Source organism: Falco peregrinus, chromosome 8 (genome assembly GCF_023634155.1).
Source record: "Falco peregrinus isolate bFalPer1 chromosome 8, bFalPer1.pri, whole genome shotgun sequence".
NCBI classification, from domain to species: domain Eukaryota; kingdom Metazoa; phylum Chordata; class Aves; order Falconiformes; family Falconidae; genus Falco; species Falco peregrinus.
This window is the reverse complement of record NC_073728.1, coordinates 26,404,990-26,423,221: the sequence shown is the minus strand read 5'-3', so window position 1 is coordinate 26,423,221 and position 18,232 is coordinate 26,404,990. Positions and strand designations below refer to the sequence as shown.

Sequence of the window (18,232 nt, the reverse complement as noted above, 5' to 3'; positions counted from 1 at the left end):
ACAGTAACAACACATGTGTGGCCAAAAGAGAGGTGGGGGCAAAAGGCACGAACAAGTGTGAAAGAATCAGCTGTCCGGGTGAGCCAGACAGCTTACAGTGAGCCAGGCAAAGCAGGGACTGGGAAGACCTCCTGCCAGCCACCCAGGAGTGCCAGGGGAAGGTCTCTGCCCCGGCTCTGGATGTAGGGAGCAGGGAGGGGAGCAAGCAGTATGAGGGATCAATGTCTTTGCTCCAAACAGCAAAGAAGAGGAGCAAGAGTGCAAAGAAAACAAAGGGAGCAGGCATGGAGAAGACTCAATGAATTAATTTAATAGCAGTGTCCCACTTCAGAGGTTTGGGATCACCTGTTCACAGCTCTGAAGTGGGACGCTGTTTAAATCCGTGAAGCAGCAGCAGCAGGATTGGCACCAAGGTAAACCCAAATCCTCATTTCTTTGAGGCAAGATCAGCTTAAGGAAAGGAGGGTAAGAGTATCCAAAGTACTAGGGCATGTCTTCAGGCTGCTGGAAGCTCCAAGATACAGCCTGGCCTTAGAGGGGGATCCCAAGAGATACATGTCACAAAGCAGAGTGCTCTTCCCAGGTCTCCCCTATCAGCTTCTGCCTGCGTGAAAGCAGCTGAAGGACAGTGCAGGAGCTCCACCTAAATTCAGGCTTCCTGGGGGAATAGGAGACAACCCAAAGCCTCAGTCACCAGACAGCCCTGACCTGCCAACGTGTTGACTTAAGCTTAATTTAGGTCTCCTGGCTGGGACTGGGAAATGTCCTGTCATCCAAAGGAACTTGCCTGGCCAAGCCCATCAGCTGAACAGTGGTCAGGGCTGCAGGAGAAGGAATGTTGTCTTCAAGGGACAGGGACAGCAGTTGAGAAGGTATGCTGAGAAGGGATGGGCGACATAGCAAGCTGAGCTCCAGACTGCTGTCCTGGTACAGCCTCATCGCTTGGCACTACCACGGCTCCACTGGGATGCTGGCTTCCAGGAAAGGTCCTGCCACAACTCTGGCTCTGCCTTAGCACCGCACGGGGCTCATTCCATTTGCTCTATAGGTGTGCATGTTTCTTGGTCGCTCACAAACAGGGATGATGGCTGTGGGTCCCCAGTCAAGGCTTCCTTTGTCCCCTGGGTCCTCTGAGACCGAGGTTGACGTGATCTGTCAGGAGTCAGCTTCTCCAACGCTGGTGACAGCCAGTCATTCATGCCAGGATGCTCTACTATGCACATACCTTGGAGACACTGCCTGTCCCAAGCTGTGCCACATGCCAACTGCCTTCTTCCTCCCAAGGGGTACGGTGCCTGCTTGCTACTGCTCCACCAAAGCCTTTACTGTTCCCCCCATAAACAGCTCTTCCCTCCCCCAGCTCAGCCACTCCCCACTCCTGCTAGGAGCCACTCTCCTTCTCAAGGAGATGGGCTTCTCGTTGTCCACTGGGCCTGAATGCTCCTCGCCCTCTTGGCGCTCTGGGGTAGGAACCACGCTCCTGGACTCTGGACCTCTCCCACCTCCCGCAGTCCCAGGGCCTGTGGTGGCCCTGCCAGCTGGGAGCTGCTCTGTGCTCACTGCGGTTGAATGCCAGGTTTTCCATCTCCCTGCCCTGGGCCTCAGCCCCCTCCTCCGGGGACCATCTCTCCACATCACGGTGCTCTGCTTTCAAGTCCGCTGCTTCAGTTACTGGTGAGGGATCTTCAGGACACAACTCCTTTCTTTCAGCCAAAGCAGCAGCCCTGCTTCTGTTGTGAGGCTTTGGAAACTCCTGGCTGTGTCTCCCACCAAGTCTCCGCTCTGGTCTCTGGCTGAAGCCTCTGGCCCCCCTGGAGCCATGGAGCGGATGACAGGCTTCCTCTGCCGGTTCCTGCAAGCCACTGCATGACTGCCTGCCCTGGCCTCTGGGGGCTGGCCTCTCCCCTCTGTGCTTCTCCCTCTTGCTCTGTTGCTGTCTGGGCACAGAAGGCCTCTCGGGCCGCCTGGGCTCTGCCCTGGTCTCCAGCACCCCGGCTGGCTCTGTAGCTGAGGCTTGACTGGGCAGCTGGGGCACGTTCACAGCACTTGCGCTCACCGGCATTTCAGAGGCAGTGGCTGCTTGGCCTGGATCAACAGCAGCTGGAGGCTGAAAGAAAGAAGTCACCAGTGAAGAAAGGGACAGGGTCACAGCAGATGTCCCACAGCAGATGACAGTGCTCAGTCCTGCAGTCCAGGGCCCCCCTTGCCAGCTCTCTGTCCCCAGTGCCATACCACCTGGAGGCTGATGAAGTAACGGTTCCTCTCTGCTTCAGGGTCAATGATGCCCCCTTTCTCTTGCTGTTTCTTGAAAATTAAGCGTAGTTCCTCCTGGTGCTGCAGTGTCTTGGCATCTGGCCTGTATGGCTCCTGAGTAGCAGAAAGCAAGGTGGGTTAAGGACTCTCAACATCTACCAAGGACAGGCAGCTGGCAGCACTAAGGGCTGCTCCCCAAATGCTCCTTTGATCATACAGCGCCCAGGCAACCTGCTTCCCTTTGCCACATTTGGCCAGGCCTACAGATGCACGTGAAATCCCTAGATGCAGACCCACTGTTCCTGCAGTGACTACCTTGGGACACCCTGCTGTGGAGCAAGATGCAGAGCAGCTACAATCAGGTCACTCTCCTGACCCTGGTGATATCCCAGTGAGTACGCCCCATGGCAGAATCACCTCTTCCCTAGCACATCTGCTCAAGACTCAGGGCTATACAACTAAGCCTGCTCTTCGTGGACACATCAAAGTCAGGAGAAACCCTGCTAGGTTTTGTGAACTGCCCTTTGGATGGGCCATCTAGGAGGACCTGAGAGCATGCACTCATTCATGCATTATAATGTCCCAGTTGAAGCTAGCCAGCAACCAGGCACGGCTGCACAGGTGAGCCCCTCATCTCTTACCAGCGGGTGCTGCGGGGGTGGTGCCGCCTTCAGAGCACAGAGATCGTAGACCAGGGTCTCCCGGCAGACAGGGCACTGCACACCGACTTCCTGAAGGGAGGCAAGAGGTGATACCAAACCCTGGCTGTGACCCAGCTCACATGCTGCTGGATAACACCAGCCGGGAAGTGGAACAGGGTGGCCTTATTCACACTTCTGCCAGGGTAGGGAAGACCATGAGGGTTCTGGCAGCATGAAAACAGCCTGGTGTCTCAAAAACTGCTATGGAAGGCGTCTCCACCATAAGGCATGCTGGTATTTGTGCTCCAAACCTCCTCTGTTAGCACATATGGCTTCAGTCCTCCTTAGTCTAGGATCTATTTTTCTCCACTCCAAAATGGAGCATGTCTTCTAGGCAGCACCTCTTTGTAAGGGTTTTGCAGGAAGGAGCTTTTGACTTGTTTCATGCTCAGCTGCGCTATTTGCTCTGTGGCTGACAACTCTTCCAACACTTGCTCAGGCAGATTTTATCACCCCAGAACACAGGTCATCACATTTATCCTGCTGCAAACCCCTGCAGTTCAAAAACTAGAGAAGGAGCTCTCTTTCCTAACTCTTTTGGTTCCGGAAGTCAAAAAACGCAACTCTCCCCTGCCCCCTCACACAGCAGACTCTGATCCAGAGATCCAATAAACCAACTGTTAAAGTACTAAAAAACTCATGGGGTAATTTTGCTCGGAAAGGGCCCTTGGAGATCACTTGGTCTAATCCTCACTTTGCTTCTCAGGGCAGGCACAACATTGACTGTGCTGCTGGGTCACGCTAACCCTTGCTCCATGTCCCAGAGTGGGTGACAGAGATGCCATGAGGGCCTCTGTAGGTAGCCAGGAGAGAGAGCCCAGGGCCTAATACCTGTTTGGGGGATGGCACCAGGTGCTGGTCTCTCTCCTCCTGCTGCATGAGGATCTCCTCCTCCATGTGCTGGGCATAGCGGGCCAGGCAGTGAGAGTGGAAGTAGTGGTAGCACTTGGTCTTGGTGAAGGCTTCTCTTTCCTGTGGAGGAGAAAGGGCAGCTTTAAAAGGTTTCCGAGCACAGGGTTGTGTAGCCTCCGCAGCTGAGGTGGGTTTTTACTCCCATGTCAGTACTGGCAGTGGGGAACTAGTGCTACTGCTGGCAGAGCCACATAACATCTTCTGCTGGGCTTCATCTCTAATTCCTCAGCTCTTACTGGGATACTGCTCCCTGTTCCAAGTGTTAGAAATACTCCTAATGTCAAGATGCAAAGTTTTTCTGGACGGTTTCTCTGCATGTGTTCCTGGGTAAGCAGCAATCTTCCCACCTGATGTGCTCTTCCTAGGTAGGCACTGCCTCTCCTTGCAGCCCAGGCAAAGCAAGCTCCCCTGTCTTCAGAGACATCAACACCTGCACAGATGTGTTTCAGTCCCTCCCGAACACAGGTTTGTTGAACTCCAGGTGAGGTCTCACCAACACAGGGAAGCTGAGATGCACCAGCAACTATACCCACACCCCACCCACTCCTTTGCAGATGAGATGCTCTGGCATCATTTGCTGTCCCTACACCCAGTTTCTGTAGATGGTTACCTTCAGGCTGACAAGGAGAGCAGCACACATTGCCTTAGCAAGGTTCATGCTCAGTAGTATCACCTACAGATGAAGGGGGTACAGCTGAGGCACACCCCGGTCCCAGGCTGGCATCCCAAGCTTTGAGCCACAGGCTCCCTGTTCTCTTGCCTCACTTCCCAGCCCACTTGTGGGGCCAGGAGACACACCTACCTGGAATCCATAGAGGCAGATCACACACTGGCCATGAGGAATGTTATTGTCAGTGAGAATCTCCTTCCCCTTCTGCAGAAGCATTAAAGCAAACATTTTACTTACTGGCCTGCCCACAGGCTCAGGGCTGTCCCACCTCTTGGGCAGTCAGGGACCAGTGTCTGTGGTTCGTCACCCTCAACCTCCCTGAGCTCTCACCTCGATCAGTTCGTAGAGCACTTCTGTTCCCAGCCTGGCTTCAGCAATGCTTATAAGAGTCTGGGAGATCCTACAGCAAAGCATCAGAAATACTTAACACAAATTTAGCCCCCACCTTTTCACTGTCCCACATACCTGCTACCCCACCACGATGAAAAAAGGAAGAAAGAGAGCATTGGCCTTCCGGCTTTGCCTGCAGCAGGGGATGGGCACATACATATTCACGTGCTCTCCTGGCTCCCTACAAGCTGGTGTACTGGAAGCCTTTGTCCTCACTGCCTTACTTGAGCTCACCCAGCAACCTTTGGTTTTGGTGAATCTCAGGTTTTGTTTATCTGATGGCAGACCCTGAGCAGGTCTGGTGGGAGCTTTGTTACTCTTGTGCTGCTGGCAGGTACCAGTGTCTTTCTGCACACACTCTGCTGCACCAAGGACAGGAGCACAAATGCAATAACAGGCTGCCCAAGGACTTTGTTCAGTCCCACCTCTGTCAAAGCAGGACCAACAGCTTCAAAGGCCCAGAGGATTTAGATTACATTTCAAGGGGACCACAGGGGAACAACCATCAAGTGGGCCCCTCAGTGTCAAACTCAGCACCAGCAGCTCCTATAACATTTAAGACAAGGTGACTTAAGGACCTGTATCTGACTGTTAACCAGACATGGGGAGCCACGTGAATCTGAAAAGCTTTTTCACTGGTTCTGCCTCCTGGATCTCCAAAGCGAAGGATCACCCTCTCCCCACCCTCTCAGCACTCACTTTTGAATTTGCTCATCTGACAGCCCCCGCGGGTTTCTGATTGAGATTTCTGGAGCTTTATCGGGATACTAGGAAAAGAAGGAGAAACACACAAAGCACAACAAGGAAGGCAGAGAGGCCCAGGGTGGGGACAACGGGGGGCGCGGGGGGCCGACAGCCTACCTGGGGGGGCACAGACAGCACCAGAGTGAAGCGGACGTACTGGGAGTCCTGGTCCTGGGCCGTGGCGGGGTGCAGGGTGATGCTGATCTCCCAGGGCTCCCACCTGCGGGGCAGGCCGAGGTGAGGGGCGGCGGAGCGGAGCCGAGCCGGGCCCGGGGGGGGTGCGGGCCGCGGTACGTACCTGTCGTGGCCCCGCGTCACCCGCAGCTCCTCCAGGTAGATGGACTCCAGCACCTCCACCTCCGGCGGCAGCGCCCTGCGGAAACCGGGCTGCGGTCAGGCGGCAGCAGCGCCGCCGGCCCCGCTAGGCTGTTGGTGCGGGGCACCGGGGCAGGGGAAGGGTGGAGGAGGGGAGAATGTTACCAGTCCGTCGTCTCCTCCTCCTCACCGGCCGCCGCCATGTTCCCGCGCGCCCCGGAACCGGAAGCTCGGCGAGGGCGCACGCGCGGGGAGGGGTTGCTAGGCGACGCCGCGGCGGCGGCGGGCCCGGGGCGCGACGGGAGCGGAGCGGGGCGAGGTTAATGTCACCGGACGGCCGCCGGGGGCTTCTCCCAGGGCTTGCGCCTCGCCCTGCCGTGGGGCGCGGAGGTGGAGCCCGTGGGTGGGGACAGAGCCCGGCGGGGGCCCCGGGGGACAGGTGCCTGGCATCGGGCCCCGGGTGGAGCCCGCGGGGCGGGGAAGGCCCGGCCCTTGGGAGAAGCGAAGGCCTGCTGTCCCCAGCGCTGGCACTGCCTGTCCTCATCGCAGCCGGGGTTGGGGCTTGGCGCCCCATGGCAGCTGGTGGTGGAGTGGGAGACGAGGGGAGAGAGGGTGAAGTTTTTCTCCTCACCGGCCACTTTTCCTCGGCAGCTCGGCGGCCCCCTCCCCGAACGCCCGTGATGGAGAAGTACCATGTCCTGGAAGTGATTGGGGAAGGCTCCTTCGGGCGCGTGTACAAGGGGCGCAGGAAACACAGCGCCCAGGTGAGCAGAGAGGTGGCAGGGGAGAGGGCCAGGGGTCTGTTGTGTGGTGCCAGAGACTGGTTTCTGGTGGCTGTTGGGTTCCAGGCCCTGCCAAGTGTTTGGGACTCAGCACTCACTCACTTTTACGCTGATGCTCCGGACCACCTCTTGCTGGCACAGAGTCGTTCAAGTGCAGGGGACCTCAGGAGGTCTCTAGTCCATCCCCTGCTAAAAGCAGAGCCAGCACTAAATGCAGAGCCTGTGAAACCTCAAGTACAAACACCCCACAGCTAGCGCTTGGCTGTACTTGAGGTGAATGGTGTTTCCTCATATCAAGTTGAAGTTCCCATGTTTCAATTTGTAATCCCTGTGTCATCCTCCCATGTGCTTCTGCCCCCTCACCATCCTGTTTGCCTCCGCTATACCCACTCCAGCCTACTGATGTCTTTCTGGGCCCAAAACTGGCCGCAGTATTGCCGATGTGGTCTGAGAAGTTCCAAATAAAGGGCAATAATCACTTCCCTCTTAACTCCTGCCTGTCAGTACATCCCAGGGTGCTGCTAGTGCTCCTCACTGCCAAGCCACACTGCTGGATCGTGTTAGGCTTGCTGCCCACCAGCATCTCTAGGTCCTGTCCCATGTTTCTGGCAATCCTACTTTTGTCTGTGCTCACTGAGTAAATTGCTTTAGATACCAGTGTGCAAAATACTGTGAGCACCTGTATCAATGTTCAAGAGCCTGGGACGAGCCCCAGCTCCAAGGGATCCAGTGAACAAATGTCTTGTTCTGTGTGCTCAGCTGGAGAATCCTGAGTCTTGTTTGGGTTAAACATGGCCTCTGCTAGGGTGGGTAGGAGCCTGATCTGATACCAGCTTTGCCTGCTTTGAAAGGTGGTGGCCTTGAAGTTCATCCCCAAGGTGGGGCGATCTGAGAAGGAGATGAAGAACCTGCAGCGGGAAATTGAGATCATGAGAGGCCTCTATCACCCCAACATCATCCAGATGCTTGACAGCTTCGAGACTGACAAGGAGGTGAAGAGCCAGGCATACGCTTTTGCTTGACTGGGGCAGGAAAACAAGGATGGGTCCATGCTGTCATAGGGACCTCTTTCTCAGGAGATGCTGTTGACACCCTCCCAGGGCCTGTCAGTGTTGTTCAGAGCCCTCCAGTATGTGCTGTGTAGGGAGTCAACTCTTCAGTCACCTCATCAGTGTCTTTAGAGACTGATTTTTGACTGATTTAAGCTCTCATGGAGAGTGTATAAGAAAAGACTGAAGACTGTGCTATGGGACATAGGGGCATGAAATTAATTGGACAGCAGATTCAGAAGAAGCTCAGGGGAGCAGTTCTACCCACTGGGTTTGGAAGTACCATTCTGGACTTGTCCTGTCTTTGCTTCTTCCCTGGTTTCTGCTGTCTGTTTGAGATAAGAACAGCCACAAAGCCTCTGCTAAGTGTCAGGCCCTTGCTGCAGTGCAGCCACGGGGGCTTTCTCCCATCCCAGCTCCCAACCCATGTTGATGGACTGTGCATGATGATTTCCCAGCATCTCCCTCAGATTTCCTACTGTGCTCTGTACTGGTTCCTAGGGCATGGTGGGGATGCAGCTGGGTGAGTGCCTGATCTCACCACACTCCCCTTCCCTCCAGGTAGTGGTGGTGACTGACTACGCAGAGGGGGAACTCTTCCAGATCCTGGAGGATGATGGGAGTTTGCCCGAGGACCAGGTGACTGTCAAGATGATGGCCATGCAGTGTTTGCTGCAGAATGGAGAGAATGGGGCTTGTCTGCTTGCAGGCAGCTCTCTGCTGTGGGCCAGGAGACATCAGGAAGGCAAGGGTGTCTCTGGGGCTTTACCTTGCAGAACTTCTGAAGGGCATGGAGAGGGGGGCCAAGTTTCACTGGGAGACAGTGAGGTCCAGCAGGGACATCAGTTTCCCTGTTTCCTCTCCAAAGACCACAGTGCCAGGCTGCTGTCTCAGCCATTGGCCTACTCCAGGGAACTACTGCCCATGCTGGGGCTGGTCCCTGCTCCAAACAGGGCAAGGGCAGGAGCTGGAGGTACTGGGGGAGCCAGGCCATAAGGGACCCCATGGTTGTGCCAGCTGGTGGCAGCATGGGACACAGGGTGAGGCTTCCATCTCTCTGGCAGGTCCAGACCATAGCTGCCCAACTGGTCTCTGCTCTCTATTACCTGCACTCACACCGCATCCTGCACCGTGACATGAAACCCCAGAACATCCTGCTGGGCAAAGACGGCGTGGTCAAGCTCTGTGACTTCGGGTAGGTGCTGGGGACCAGCTTGAGGGGGACAGTTGGCCTTGGGGCACCCAAGGGGTGCTGTAGAGGAAGAGGGGGGGAGTGTGGAAGGGGATCTGGATTCTGTGTATTTTTAGAGGTTGAGCAAGGATGAGGGATTTTTGACTCTGGGGGGAGGTGTTGGTAAACTTGTAGGGATCTCGGTGGGAGTTGCAGTGGATGTTTCAGCCTGAGCTGGCCATCTGTGCTTTGCTCTGAGCAGCTTTGCCCGTGCCATGAGCATCCACACCATGGTGCTGACCTCTATCAAGGGCACCCCACTGTACATGTCCCCTGAGCTGGTGGAGGAGCGGCCATACGACCACACGGCAGATCTGTGGTCTGTGGGCTGCATCCTGTATGAGCTGTTCGTGGGCACACCTCCCTTCTACACCAGCAGCATCTTCCAGCTCGTCAGTATTATCGTCAAGGACCCCATCAAATGGCCTGCGGCCATAAGCCCAGACTTCAAGGTAAGGGCGAAGGCACTGTCGGTGGGATGAGATCCATTAATGCAGTAGCAGCTTTGGCCTCACCTGCCCTGGTGGGTCACTTTTAGGTTTTATGTCCCTAATGTGGATTTCAGAACATAAAGAAGGGATGAGAGCTGGGCCTCGGGCGAGGGGGACCCTTATGACTGCTGTCCATAATCTGGGAAACTCAGGCCAACAGTGGAGGAGTGATTTACTGAGCTGGAAAGGGAAGTGTCTTCCTGTCTGCCCTAAGCACTAGAACCACTCCTTTCCGAGAGCCAGGCAGGGAATGAGCTGCCCTCACTGTGGGAGGCTGGTAGGCTCACTGGTGGGTGCTGAGCATGTGTCAGTGATGCTGGTGCTGTGCTGCCCTGTAGAGCTTCCTGCAAGGACTACTAATGAAGGACCCCTGTCAGCGCCTGTCATGGCCAGAGCTGCTCTCTCACCCCTTCATTGCTGGACGGGTTACTGGTGAGTACCAGCTCTTTTTCCAGTGCTGGCCAGGTCTGTTTCCTCCTCCACCTGCCTGGAGGCTGGGAGGACCACCCGGGTCTTGGCCTCTCTCCTCTCAGCTTTCTCCAAGCCCTGAACCCTAGTTCCTGCCCCTGGGATTCCCCTGGGGTCCCAGAGCTGATCACTCTCCCTGCCTCCCAAAGGAGAGCTGCTGATAAAGTTCTCCCCTCACCTCCCTAGTGATTGATGACACAGAAGAGCATGGGATCTCAAACCCCTTTACCACCAAGCTGTCCCCAGAACTGCAGGCCCTGAAGGAGCATCAAGCCCATTCCATGGCCCCCAGGAGTGGTCAGTCCAGGATCCTGAGAAAGGCCCGGCAGAAGATGGTTGAGGACGCACAGAAAAAGGTGAAGGAAAGTGTGAGTTTCCCCTGGCTTGTGTCCCACAGGCAGGGCAATGGAGGGACACTGAAATGGAACCTGGGGGGAAGGTACATGGGTTAGGCTGGGGTGTCAGCCAACATACAAGGCAGGATGTGGGATTCTCAGGGTGGCGGGGTCTAGAGAACTCATCTGGCTGGCTGAGTAATCCTGCTTTGACCAAACTTCTCTGCCATCACGCAGGGGCAACTGAAGGCACGTGATGCATCTACAAAGGTCTCTAGCAAAGGATGCTCTGGGCATAGACCCAGAGCAGCTCCTGGGAAAGCAGCCCTTAGGGAGGGGGAGCTGCCGGCTGCTTCCAACAAGAAGAACCCCAGCGTCCTGCAAGGAAAGAGCAGCATGGCAGAATGGGAGTTGGAGGAGCCTCCTCCCAACCCATGGTGAGGGGTGGCTGAGGCTGGGACAGGAGGAAGAGGAGAAGGCGGGGTGGTTCACTGACTGTGCTGTTTCCTTGGCCAGGGAGCACAACATCACTCAAGACTATGAGAGGGAGTTTCCTGGAGTGGATGCCCCTCTGCAGCCTGGTGCTGGCAGGAACGAGACCCAGGGCAAGCACAGCATTGAGACTGTGGACCTGGAGAGTGAGGTAAGACAGTGTCTTGTGGTGAGGACAGCAGGGTCCATTCCCTAGGGGCTGGTACGGAGACCCGGGGGCAGGCAGAGTCTGTGGCACCAGTCCTTTCTTCTCTGTGGCTAGGAGCCGGAGAGCGATGAGGAGTGGCAGCACCTGATTGAGGCCACTGAGCCCTCGGCCATGCAGCTGAGCACACCACTGAGCCTCCTGAAGGACCCAGCTTTCCAGCATCGTGTCCAGGCCCGCCTGGCAGACTCTACTCAGCAGGTGAGTTGGCTTGCCCAGGCAACTATGACTGGGGACATGGATGCTGCCTTCTTCCCCAGGATTGGGTTGGGAGCATTGGGAGTGTCCTCAGTCCAGCCAGCAAGAAGATCCTCTGCTTCTCCAGGAGCTGGAGCTGTCTCATGCACTTAGCTTGCCATCTGCTCCCCTGCCGTCCCTTGCCTGAATGGGTTGAAGGGCGGACCCATGGCTGATGGAGAAGCCAAAACCACTGCTGATCATGAGCTCTTCTGGTTTCTTTGTGTCCAGGTGCTGGAAGGGATGCTGGAGGGAGCCTCCCGTCTCCGTCCTGTGCTCCGTGTCATGGGCAACCTCCTGGCTACCCAATGTGACTCTGAGCTGCTGGGCCACTTCTGCAGAGAGCTGAATGTGCCTCTGTCCCTGCTGTGTCTAACCAAGCAGATCCTGGAGAGTGGTAGCATCAAGCAGGTAGGTGTAGGACCCCAGGTGCTGAGGAGGCTCTGATGTCCTGCTGGAGCTCGCTCACAGGACTGGTGCCTCTTCCAGGCACCCTTGAGAAGGCGGAGGTCCTGGCAGGGAAGCATCCCACTATGGTGGTGGTGGTGGGATGGCCAGCAGACCATCCCCACTTGCTGTTTCTTTCTGGATCCTGCAGCAGCCCTGGGGTATCACAGTGCTGACAGACCTCCTAATGGTGACCACAGTTTATTTCAGCTGTGAATGCAGCCTGGAGGATAGTGGGCAAAAGGACAGGTAGGGACAACCTTCTATGCTCTGAGGTCTCTTGTGACTGCTTTGGGGACCTGGCAGTAGGGTAGTGTTCATACTCTGTGGCTGGAGCTGTCTCCTTGGGGAAGCATTGTGGACTAAGTGCTTTGTGCTGTATTGCTGTGCTCACAGAGGACTGCTTTCCACGAGCAGGACTAATTAAGGGGAAGGCACAGCTGACTAGAGTCCAATTGTGCTGCCTGCTGACAGTAGCTCACAGTGCTACTGTGTGCTGCCTGCTCCATTGGCCAGGGTCGTATGGGCCTGGCCGTATCCTGTCCTCACAACTAGGGCCATGTTTCTCTGCTTTCCTCTGCCCCTGCTGCCTCCCTCAGCCTGCAGGTCTTCCAGGAGAGTGCTGGCTGCTTCCTAGCCCTGCTGCCAGAGCTGCTGGCTGAGCCAGCGGACAGCAAGATGAGGCTCTGCCAGCAAAGCCTCCTGGTAAGGGTGCCCCTGTCTGCCTTCTCCCCACCCTCTCCGCCAGCTTCGTGAGTGTGTGTCAGGGAGAGTGCAGGCTGTGCACTCTGTTCCCAGCTGTGGGTTCTGATGCATTCTTGTCTGGGCAAGCTGTCTCACCCACTGGGATTTTTTGAGGCGATCATGTGCAGAATGGAGGTCTCTGAGGGGACACCTTCCCTGGCTGTGCCTCCAGCCAGCATGCAGCTGCATGTGGCTCCCACACATTAACCTGGCTGGAGAGGACACTTGGAGGTCCCTGAAGCTCCAGGATGACTCCTCCCCTCTCTGCTGTGCCCCCCTGCCTCCTCCCCCATGTTCCTTCTCTCTCCTCCCACCCTCAGTCCGTAGTGATGGCAACCCCTGTGTCTCCCTCAGTGCTTCATTCTGCTCTGTGAGAGCCTGGATGCAACATACCCCTCTGTCTCTGCCCCCTTCTATGCCAGCCTTCGAGAGGAGGATCAGCCACTGCTGAACAGACTGCTTCAGGGATCCACCTCAGAGCAGCCTGCTCTGCAAGGTAGCAGTGGTAGAAGCTTACCACCTCCTTGGGTTTCCCCTCTCCCTCCTGCCCTTGGGCTCTCTCAGAGCACTGACTGCCATTGCAGTGCTGTTAGCCAGAGGAGGTGTCTGTAGCTTATGTGCCCAACACCTTGCTAACCAGGGCTCTCCCTCAATCCCAGATCTTGCCCTCCTCATGTTACATGCCTGACTTTTCCTCTCTTGGCCTCCAACTCCATCCTGCTGCCCCTCAGCATCCCCCACCCTTAGCACGTGTCTCCCAAGTTCTGTCCCTGTGCAGGTGCAGCGATGGAGGCCGAGTCAGCCCATGACCAGAGCCCATCTGTGGCAGACCTCTTCATAGCTGCATTGGCTGCTGCTTGCAGCATCCCTCTGGAGAGGAATGGCTGTCGGGAAGCCAAGCAGCAGGTCAGGCCAGATGTCTTTGCAGGGTGAGAAGGTGTGGTCTCCACAGGGGCAGCAACCCTTTGCAGGAGGATCTTTTTCAGCCTTTGAGTGAAGGGCTGGGGTCCCCTGGCTTTGGTGGCTGCAGGGCTGGCATTTGCAGACTGTTCCTCCCCAGCCAACAGCTGAGCTTTAGGAGTCTAAGGACTCCTAAATCAATTAAGAGACTCACACTTAGGATCTGAGCTGTGGGATGGGCTAAGTAAAGAACTAGGCAATGCAGAGCAAATATGAAGAATTCTTATAGTGATATGAACTGTAGGAAATCTGAAATTGGATGGACAATGAATAAGAGGGAAAACAAAACTGCAGATTTACATTTGATCCTTTAACTCAACTCCGGGATCAACAAGGAGGGAAGCGGAGGAGGAATTTCACCTCACTCATTTTGGCTCTGGGACTGTGCAGCAAAGCCATGCTGGGTGGTGGCAGATGGGCATCCCTTTGTGAATGCAGGCAACACGTAGGAAGCAGATGCCTTTTTTTATTTATTTGTTGCTAGCATTAAACTCCTAAGTCTGTACAGTACTTCAGGTGCTCAGGGTGCAAAACAGGCTGATTTTTGCAGGTCGCTCAGGAGGTAGCTGGAAAGCTTATGGAGAGGGAGAGCCAGCAGCTTGGGAGACTGCTGGGGAGACTGGAGCACCCAAGCTGCTCCTTGAATGTGCTGAAGGTAATGGTCCCGTCCGTTTATGTGGCTGTGCCCAGAGGTGCCTGGATCTTTTGGTCTGGGATTAGGAGCTTGGGAAAGGAGGAACTGTAGGCTTAGTCCTCAATGACTCCCATCTCCCTGGTGTCAGTTGTTGAATAAATGAGCCCATGGTAGCCATGGGTGTGACTGGGATGGGCCTGGTCATTGAGTCCCTATCCCCAGGAGCTGGTATGCATCTCTCTGCCTCACAGATCCTCTATGCTGGCTGCCATGCCAGCCTGAGCCTGTGTCAGCACTTGGGAAGGAGCCAACAACTCTGCAGTTCCCTCATGCAGCTCTTGAAGGGCGAGGTAGGACTGACCACAGCCCAGGTGGTGGGGTAGGATTGTGGGCAAGGAGGACACATTCCTCCGAGTGCTGCTTAGACCAAGCTGGGGAATGTGTAGGGAGAAGAGTTTGGGGGAGCATAGTCTGGAGAGTGCAGTTCTCATTCAGGGCCCCAAAACATCCCTTCCTCCCCTCCCAGCCTTGCTGTCCCACTGTGACTCCTGCTTCCTTGGCAGGTCCCCATGGTGGAGGTGGCCCAGGGGGCAGCCTGTGAGGCCTCTCTGTACCTGCTGGCCTTGCTCACCCTGCAGCTCCAGGCCTCCCCTCCCAGGTAAGCACCTGCTTTCACTCATGGGTGGGAGAGGAACATGTCCTGCCCTGAACAGCCCTCTGTCCCACACCCTGCCCAGAGTTGGGCTTCTGCTCCCACTGATCCCTCCAATCCAGACACACTAGCAGAGTGCTGGGCAGCATGGGTGGCTGCTAGGGATAAACTGAGGACCCAGTGTGGACAAGGAGGTGCTGTGAACCAGGGCTTATTCCTCCTGGGAGCTTGCTTCCCAGTCCTGGGGGTATTTGGATGCTGCTGTTCTGTGGGATGCGAAGCTGTGGGAACAGTGCCTCTCTTCTGATCTCTGTGTTTCAGGCCTGAGGAGTTCGTTACCCTGGCTATGGATCTCATCACCCAACCTCCTGTTGTCTCTCTTGTGGTGAGTCTGCCCACCCTGCCAGAGCTGCCACTAAGAGCCCTGCAGAGCCCTACATCCCATTTGGGTCTTACTGTTGCTCACTCAGGGTGCGATGAGGGGCAGGCACAGCCTGGCTGTCTCTGTTGGCCAAGGGATGGAGTCAGCACTGAGTGGGCAGATGGCAAAGTCCCAAAGGTACTGAACTCTCCCTGTCCCACAGGGTGCTGCAGCATTATTCCTGACACAGCTCAGTCAGCATGGGGTAGCCTTGGAGCTCGGAGGAGAAGAGATCCTACTGGTGATGACAGATGTGCTGGCAGCACCTGCTGAGGTATGGGATGGGGACAGAGGAGCAGGGGAGTGATGCTGTCACCACACCGTGGAGGTGTGCAAAGATGGACTCAGAAGGGTGCAGGTGTGGTGCTGCTGGCCTCAGACCCAGCACCTAGCTCCAGCCTGTCCCCCACTCTGTCTTACAGCTGCAGTTCTCCCCACCAATGGGCGCTGGTCTGTACGATGGGCTTTTTTTCCTCCTGCTGAAGCTCCTTTCCCAGGTACCAGTCTGCCAATCTCCCTTTGCCTGGTTCCTGCCAAAAGGTGCAGTGGCAAAAAGGTCTGAATGTAGATCACTAGTGGAGGCTTAGGCAAACTGGGGAACCTGGCAGCTTTTGCTGAGCTGTACAACCTCATGAAAGTCACTTCATGTCCCTGGGTTGTCTGCGGAGCTCTGGAGGGTTTGTGGGAGAGTGGTGGGCAGGGAGGGGTGGTTCATGGACACACTGGAGTGAGAGAGGGAAGATATGCCCTGGGGCTGCCACTCAGCAGGCGCAGCAGGGCTGCCAGCTGCCTGGCGCTCTCTCTTGCCCCTTGGCCATGTTCATCCAGCCTTGACCTCATGACCTCAGGACTACGGAGCTGGCAGAGCCATGGACCAGAACTCTGGGGAGCCATGGAGGACCATGAAGCCCTCTGACATCTGCTTCCCCACCTCTAGGAGGATGTGGCCACGGGACAGGGCTTTGCCACCACAGAGCTGTGGAGTGTGGTGTGGCATTGTGTTGCTGTGGTGCTTCGTGTGGGCAGCAACAGGGCAGCACTGGAGGGAGACCCCCCAGAGGCAGGTCACCCCGCTGCGGAGCCAGACTGGAACCTCCTTTCCCCTCAAGGTAGGAGCTGCGGGATGGCAAGGCATCTGCCCTGGACCCAGCTACACATCCTGCCCCTCAGACTTGCCCACATCTGTCTGCAGTCACATCTGGTCCCTGAGGCCAGAGGGCTCAGGGGGCTTTTCCTGAGGATTGCTGTTGTCCTCTGGGGAGACAGGGCTGGGCTGGCCCATGCTTTGCCCAGTCAGCAGCAGCTCAGCTGAGCCTGGCTGTGGAGGAAGAAAAAAGGGTGACCACCATGGGTGGACATTGGTCTGGTTTTGGGCAGGGAAGCACAGAAGCAATCCTGGAGCAGCCTTGAGGCAGTATAAGCAGACAGAAGAGAGGAGACTTTTCAGCCTTCCCTAGCTTTGCCCCTCTGCCATGCTGTTCCCGCTGCAGGCACTCTGCTCTTCCTCAGCCTGGCCCTCTTTGTCTTCACTCGTGAGTCCCACCGGTGCCTGCCTCAGCTCACCCAGTCCCACGGTGTTCTCATGGTGACACTGAAGAGGCTGCTGTCCCCTGATTTCCTGGCATGCCTGGCACAGACGTGAGTTGTGGGGGCGGCTGAAGCAGGCAGAGCTCAGCTGCTGAACAGGGCTTGGACATGAGCACACAGAGGGCTGAGAAGTTTCTGACCCAGCACTTGCAGAGCACAGCTCATCTGCAGAGCTTCTCCTTAGTGCCTGGCGTGGGGAATGCTCTCTGCCTCTTGCCCTGATATTCTTCTGATCACCTCTGTGTTAAGCCCTCTCTCTCTAACAAATTCAGGCAAGCAGGAGACGATGGGGACCCTGAGCTTGTCCCAGCTGTGGTAATCCAGGCCTGCCAGCTCCTCTGTTTCCCTTTTGCCCTGGATGTGGATGGAGACACCTTAGCATTGGTCATGGAGGCTGTGAGAGACACCCAGATCCCTGCCCAGCTGCTGCAGGTACCCTCTTGGCCCTGTGTTTCTCTTGCCCACCATACTGTGGAGACACGGCAGCAGCCCCTGATGTGTGGCACCACTTCACACTGTGCTGGTGGTTTCTGCCCACACAGGGATGTCACTCAAGTGCCATGCAGGCCTCAGAGCAGTTTGACTGGCAGCTGAGCTCTGCACCAACCTGCTGGCAGGCTTTGGCCGCTGCTTGACTTGGCCCACACGTGAGCAAAGCACACTCAGCACTGCCGTCTCTCCTTTCTCCTTAGGTCTGCTCTCGCCATTTGCCCTTTTCATACACTGAGCTCCCCATGAGCCTTCTGTGCCACCTCGTTGTGTGTGATGAGCAAGTTATAGACCAAATGGTGAGGGAAGCTGCCACCTCAGAGCACATCATTGCCTTCTTGACATCTGCCTTGTTTTCAGACAGCCTCACACTCACAACTGACCTCCTGTCTCTCTTGACCCATGTGGCCCGGGCCTGTCCGGAGCACCTGCCCTTTCTCCAGAGGATCCTGAGGGGCTCAGATGTGGCCAGCCAACCACTGACCCACCTGCTTGGCCACGAGCAGCACCTGATACGGGCCAAAACCTGCAACCTACTGGGCAACCTGCTCCGACATGACCACGGCTTTCCCCAGGCACTGCAGAGCCAGCCTGACTTGCTGGAGAGCCTGCTGGGGTGCCTGGTGGACCAGGAGGAGAGCGTGCGCAAGGCAGCCAGCTTCGCAGTGGGCAACGCCGCCTACCATGAGTCCTCCCCGGCTGGGACCCTGGGCAGGGCTGTGCCCAGGCTGACGTGGCTGTTGAGTGACACACAGACCAGGACACGCTGCAACGCGGCCCTGGCCCTGGGCAACCTGGGCCAGCGCTGGGCAGAGCTGGGGGGCCTGCTGATCGAGAGCCGGGCCCCCCATGTCCTGCTGGAGGTGGCCTGCCAGGACCCACAGGAGAGTGTGCGGGAGGGAGCCCTCATTGCACTGCGGGCCCTCAGCCAGCACCCCGGGACACAGCAGGTACTGCGTGGGGACCTCGGCTCCTTTGTGGGACCTGATGGTGCTTTGGGGACAAGGGGCCAGGCAGGCAGGT

At 56.6% G+C, this 18,232-nt stretch overlaps 2 protein-coding genes across 4 annotated transcripts in view; one reads left to right on the top strand and one right to left on the bottom strand.

Moving 5' to 3' along the window:
* Positions 1 to 289: 289 nt before the first annotated feature.
* RNF25 (ring finger protein 25) lies at positions 290 to 6,236 on the bottom strand. Of its 3 annotated transcripts, none has more exons than XM_055812226.1 (10): positions 6,151 to 6,236; positions 5,969 to 6,043; positions 5,788 to 5,890; positions 5,626 to 5,693; positions 4,867 to 4,936; positions 4,669 to 4,740; positions 3,786 to 3,926; positions 2,895 to 2,984; positions 2,233 to 2,367; positions 290 to 2,107 (listed from the first exon to the last, which is right to left on the bottom strand). In XM_055812226.1, exons 1-10 carry the CDS (start codon positions 6,186 to 6,188, stop codon positions 1,382 to 1,384), a joined length of 1,518 nt encoding a protein of 505 aa, XP_055668201.1. In that variant the 5' UTR covers positions 6,189 to 6,236; the 3' UTR covers positions 290 to 1,381. The 3 variants fall into 3 exon arrangements, with proteins under 3 accessions (XP_055668201.1, XP_055668202.1, XP_055668203.1); XM_055812227.1 differs by having other exon boundaries at positions 2,236 to 2,367; positions 6,151 to 6,235; XM_055812228.1 differs by lacking the exon at positions 2,895 to 2,984.
* Positions 6,237 to 6,247: 11 nt separating this feature from the next.
* Positions 6,248 to 18,232, top strand: part of STK36 (serine/threonine kinase 36) — a 16,711-nt gene continuing 4,726 nt past the window's right edge. Inside the window, exons 1-25 of the mRNA XM_055812204.1 lie at positions 6,248 to 6,749; positions 7,619 to 7,759; positions 8,378 to 8,455; positions 8,881 to 9,011; positions 9,250 to 9,499; positions 9,877 to 9,970; positions 10,193 to 10,362; positions 10,579 to 10,778; positions 10,858 to 10,984; positions 11,096 to 11,239; positions 11,507 to 11,686; positions 11,874 to 11,971; positions 12,322 to 12,427; positions 12,821 to 12,962; positions 13,245 to 13,372; positions 13,977 to 14,081; positions 14,312 to 14,410; positions 14,624 to 14,718; positions 15,034 to 15,097; positions 15,297 to 15,407; positions 15,556 to 15,630; positions 16,071 to 16,242; positions 16,624 to 16,771; positions 16,993 to 17,152; positions 17,413 to 18,159. Of these exons, the coding sequence (XP_055668179.1) occupies positions 6,309 to 6,749; positions 7,619 to 7,759; positions 8,378 to 8,455; positions 8,881 to 9,011; positions 9,250 to 9,499; positions 9,877 to 9,970; positions 10,193 to 10,362; positions 10,579 to 10,778; positions 10,858 to 10,984; positions 11,096 to 11,239; positions 11,507 to 11,686; positions 11,874 to 11,971; positions 12,322 to 12,427; positions 12,821 to 12,962; positions 13,245 to 13,372; positions 13,977 to 14,081; positions 14,312 to 14,410; positions 14,624 to 14,718; positions 15,034 to 15,097; positions 15,297 to 15,407; positions 15,556 to 15,630; positions 16,071 to 16,242; positions 16,624 to 16,771; positions 16,993 to 17,152; positions 17,413 to 18,159 (4,206 nt within the window). The 5' untranslated portion in view covers positions 6,248 to 6,308. The remainder of the gene's footprint in view (positions 6,750 to 7,618; positions 7,760 to 8,377; positions 8,456 to 8,880; positions 9,012 to 9,249; positions 9,500 to 9,876; positions 9,971 to 10,192; positions 10,363 to 10,578; positions 10,779 to 10,857; positions 10,985 to 11,095; positions 11,240 to 11,506; positions 11,687 to 11,873; positions 11,972 to 12,321; positions 12,428 to 12,820; positions 12,963 to 13,244; positions 13,373 to 13,976; positions 14,082 to 14,311; positions 14,411 to 14,623; positions 14,719 to 15,033; positions 15,098 to 15,296; positions 15,408 to 15,555; positions 15,631 to 16,070; positions 16,243 to 16,623; positions 16,772 to 16,992; positions 17,153 to 17,412; positions 18,160 to 18,232) is intronic.

Excerpts from the sequence above, each read along its gene's own strand:
- RNF25 (XM_055812226.1), bottom strand. The coding sequence starts at position 6,188 with ATGGCGGCGGCCGGTGAGGAGGAGGAGACGACGGACTG. Across the intron at positions 6,044-6,150 it reads GAGGAGGAGACGACGGACTG|GGCGCTGCCGCCGGAGGTGG; the intron begins GTAACATTCTCC and ends CGGTTTCCGCAG. Across the intron at positions 2,108-2,232 it reads ACTTCATCAGCCTCCAGGTG|CCTCCAGCTGCTGTTGATCC; the intron begins GTATGGCACTGG and ends TCTTTCTTTCAG.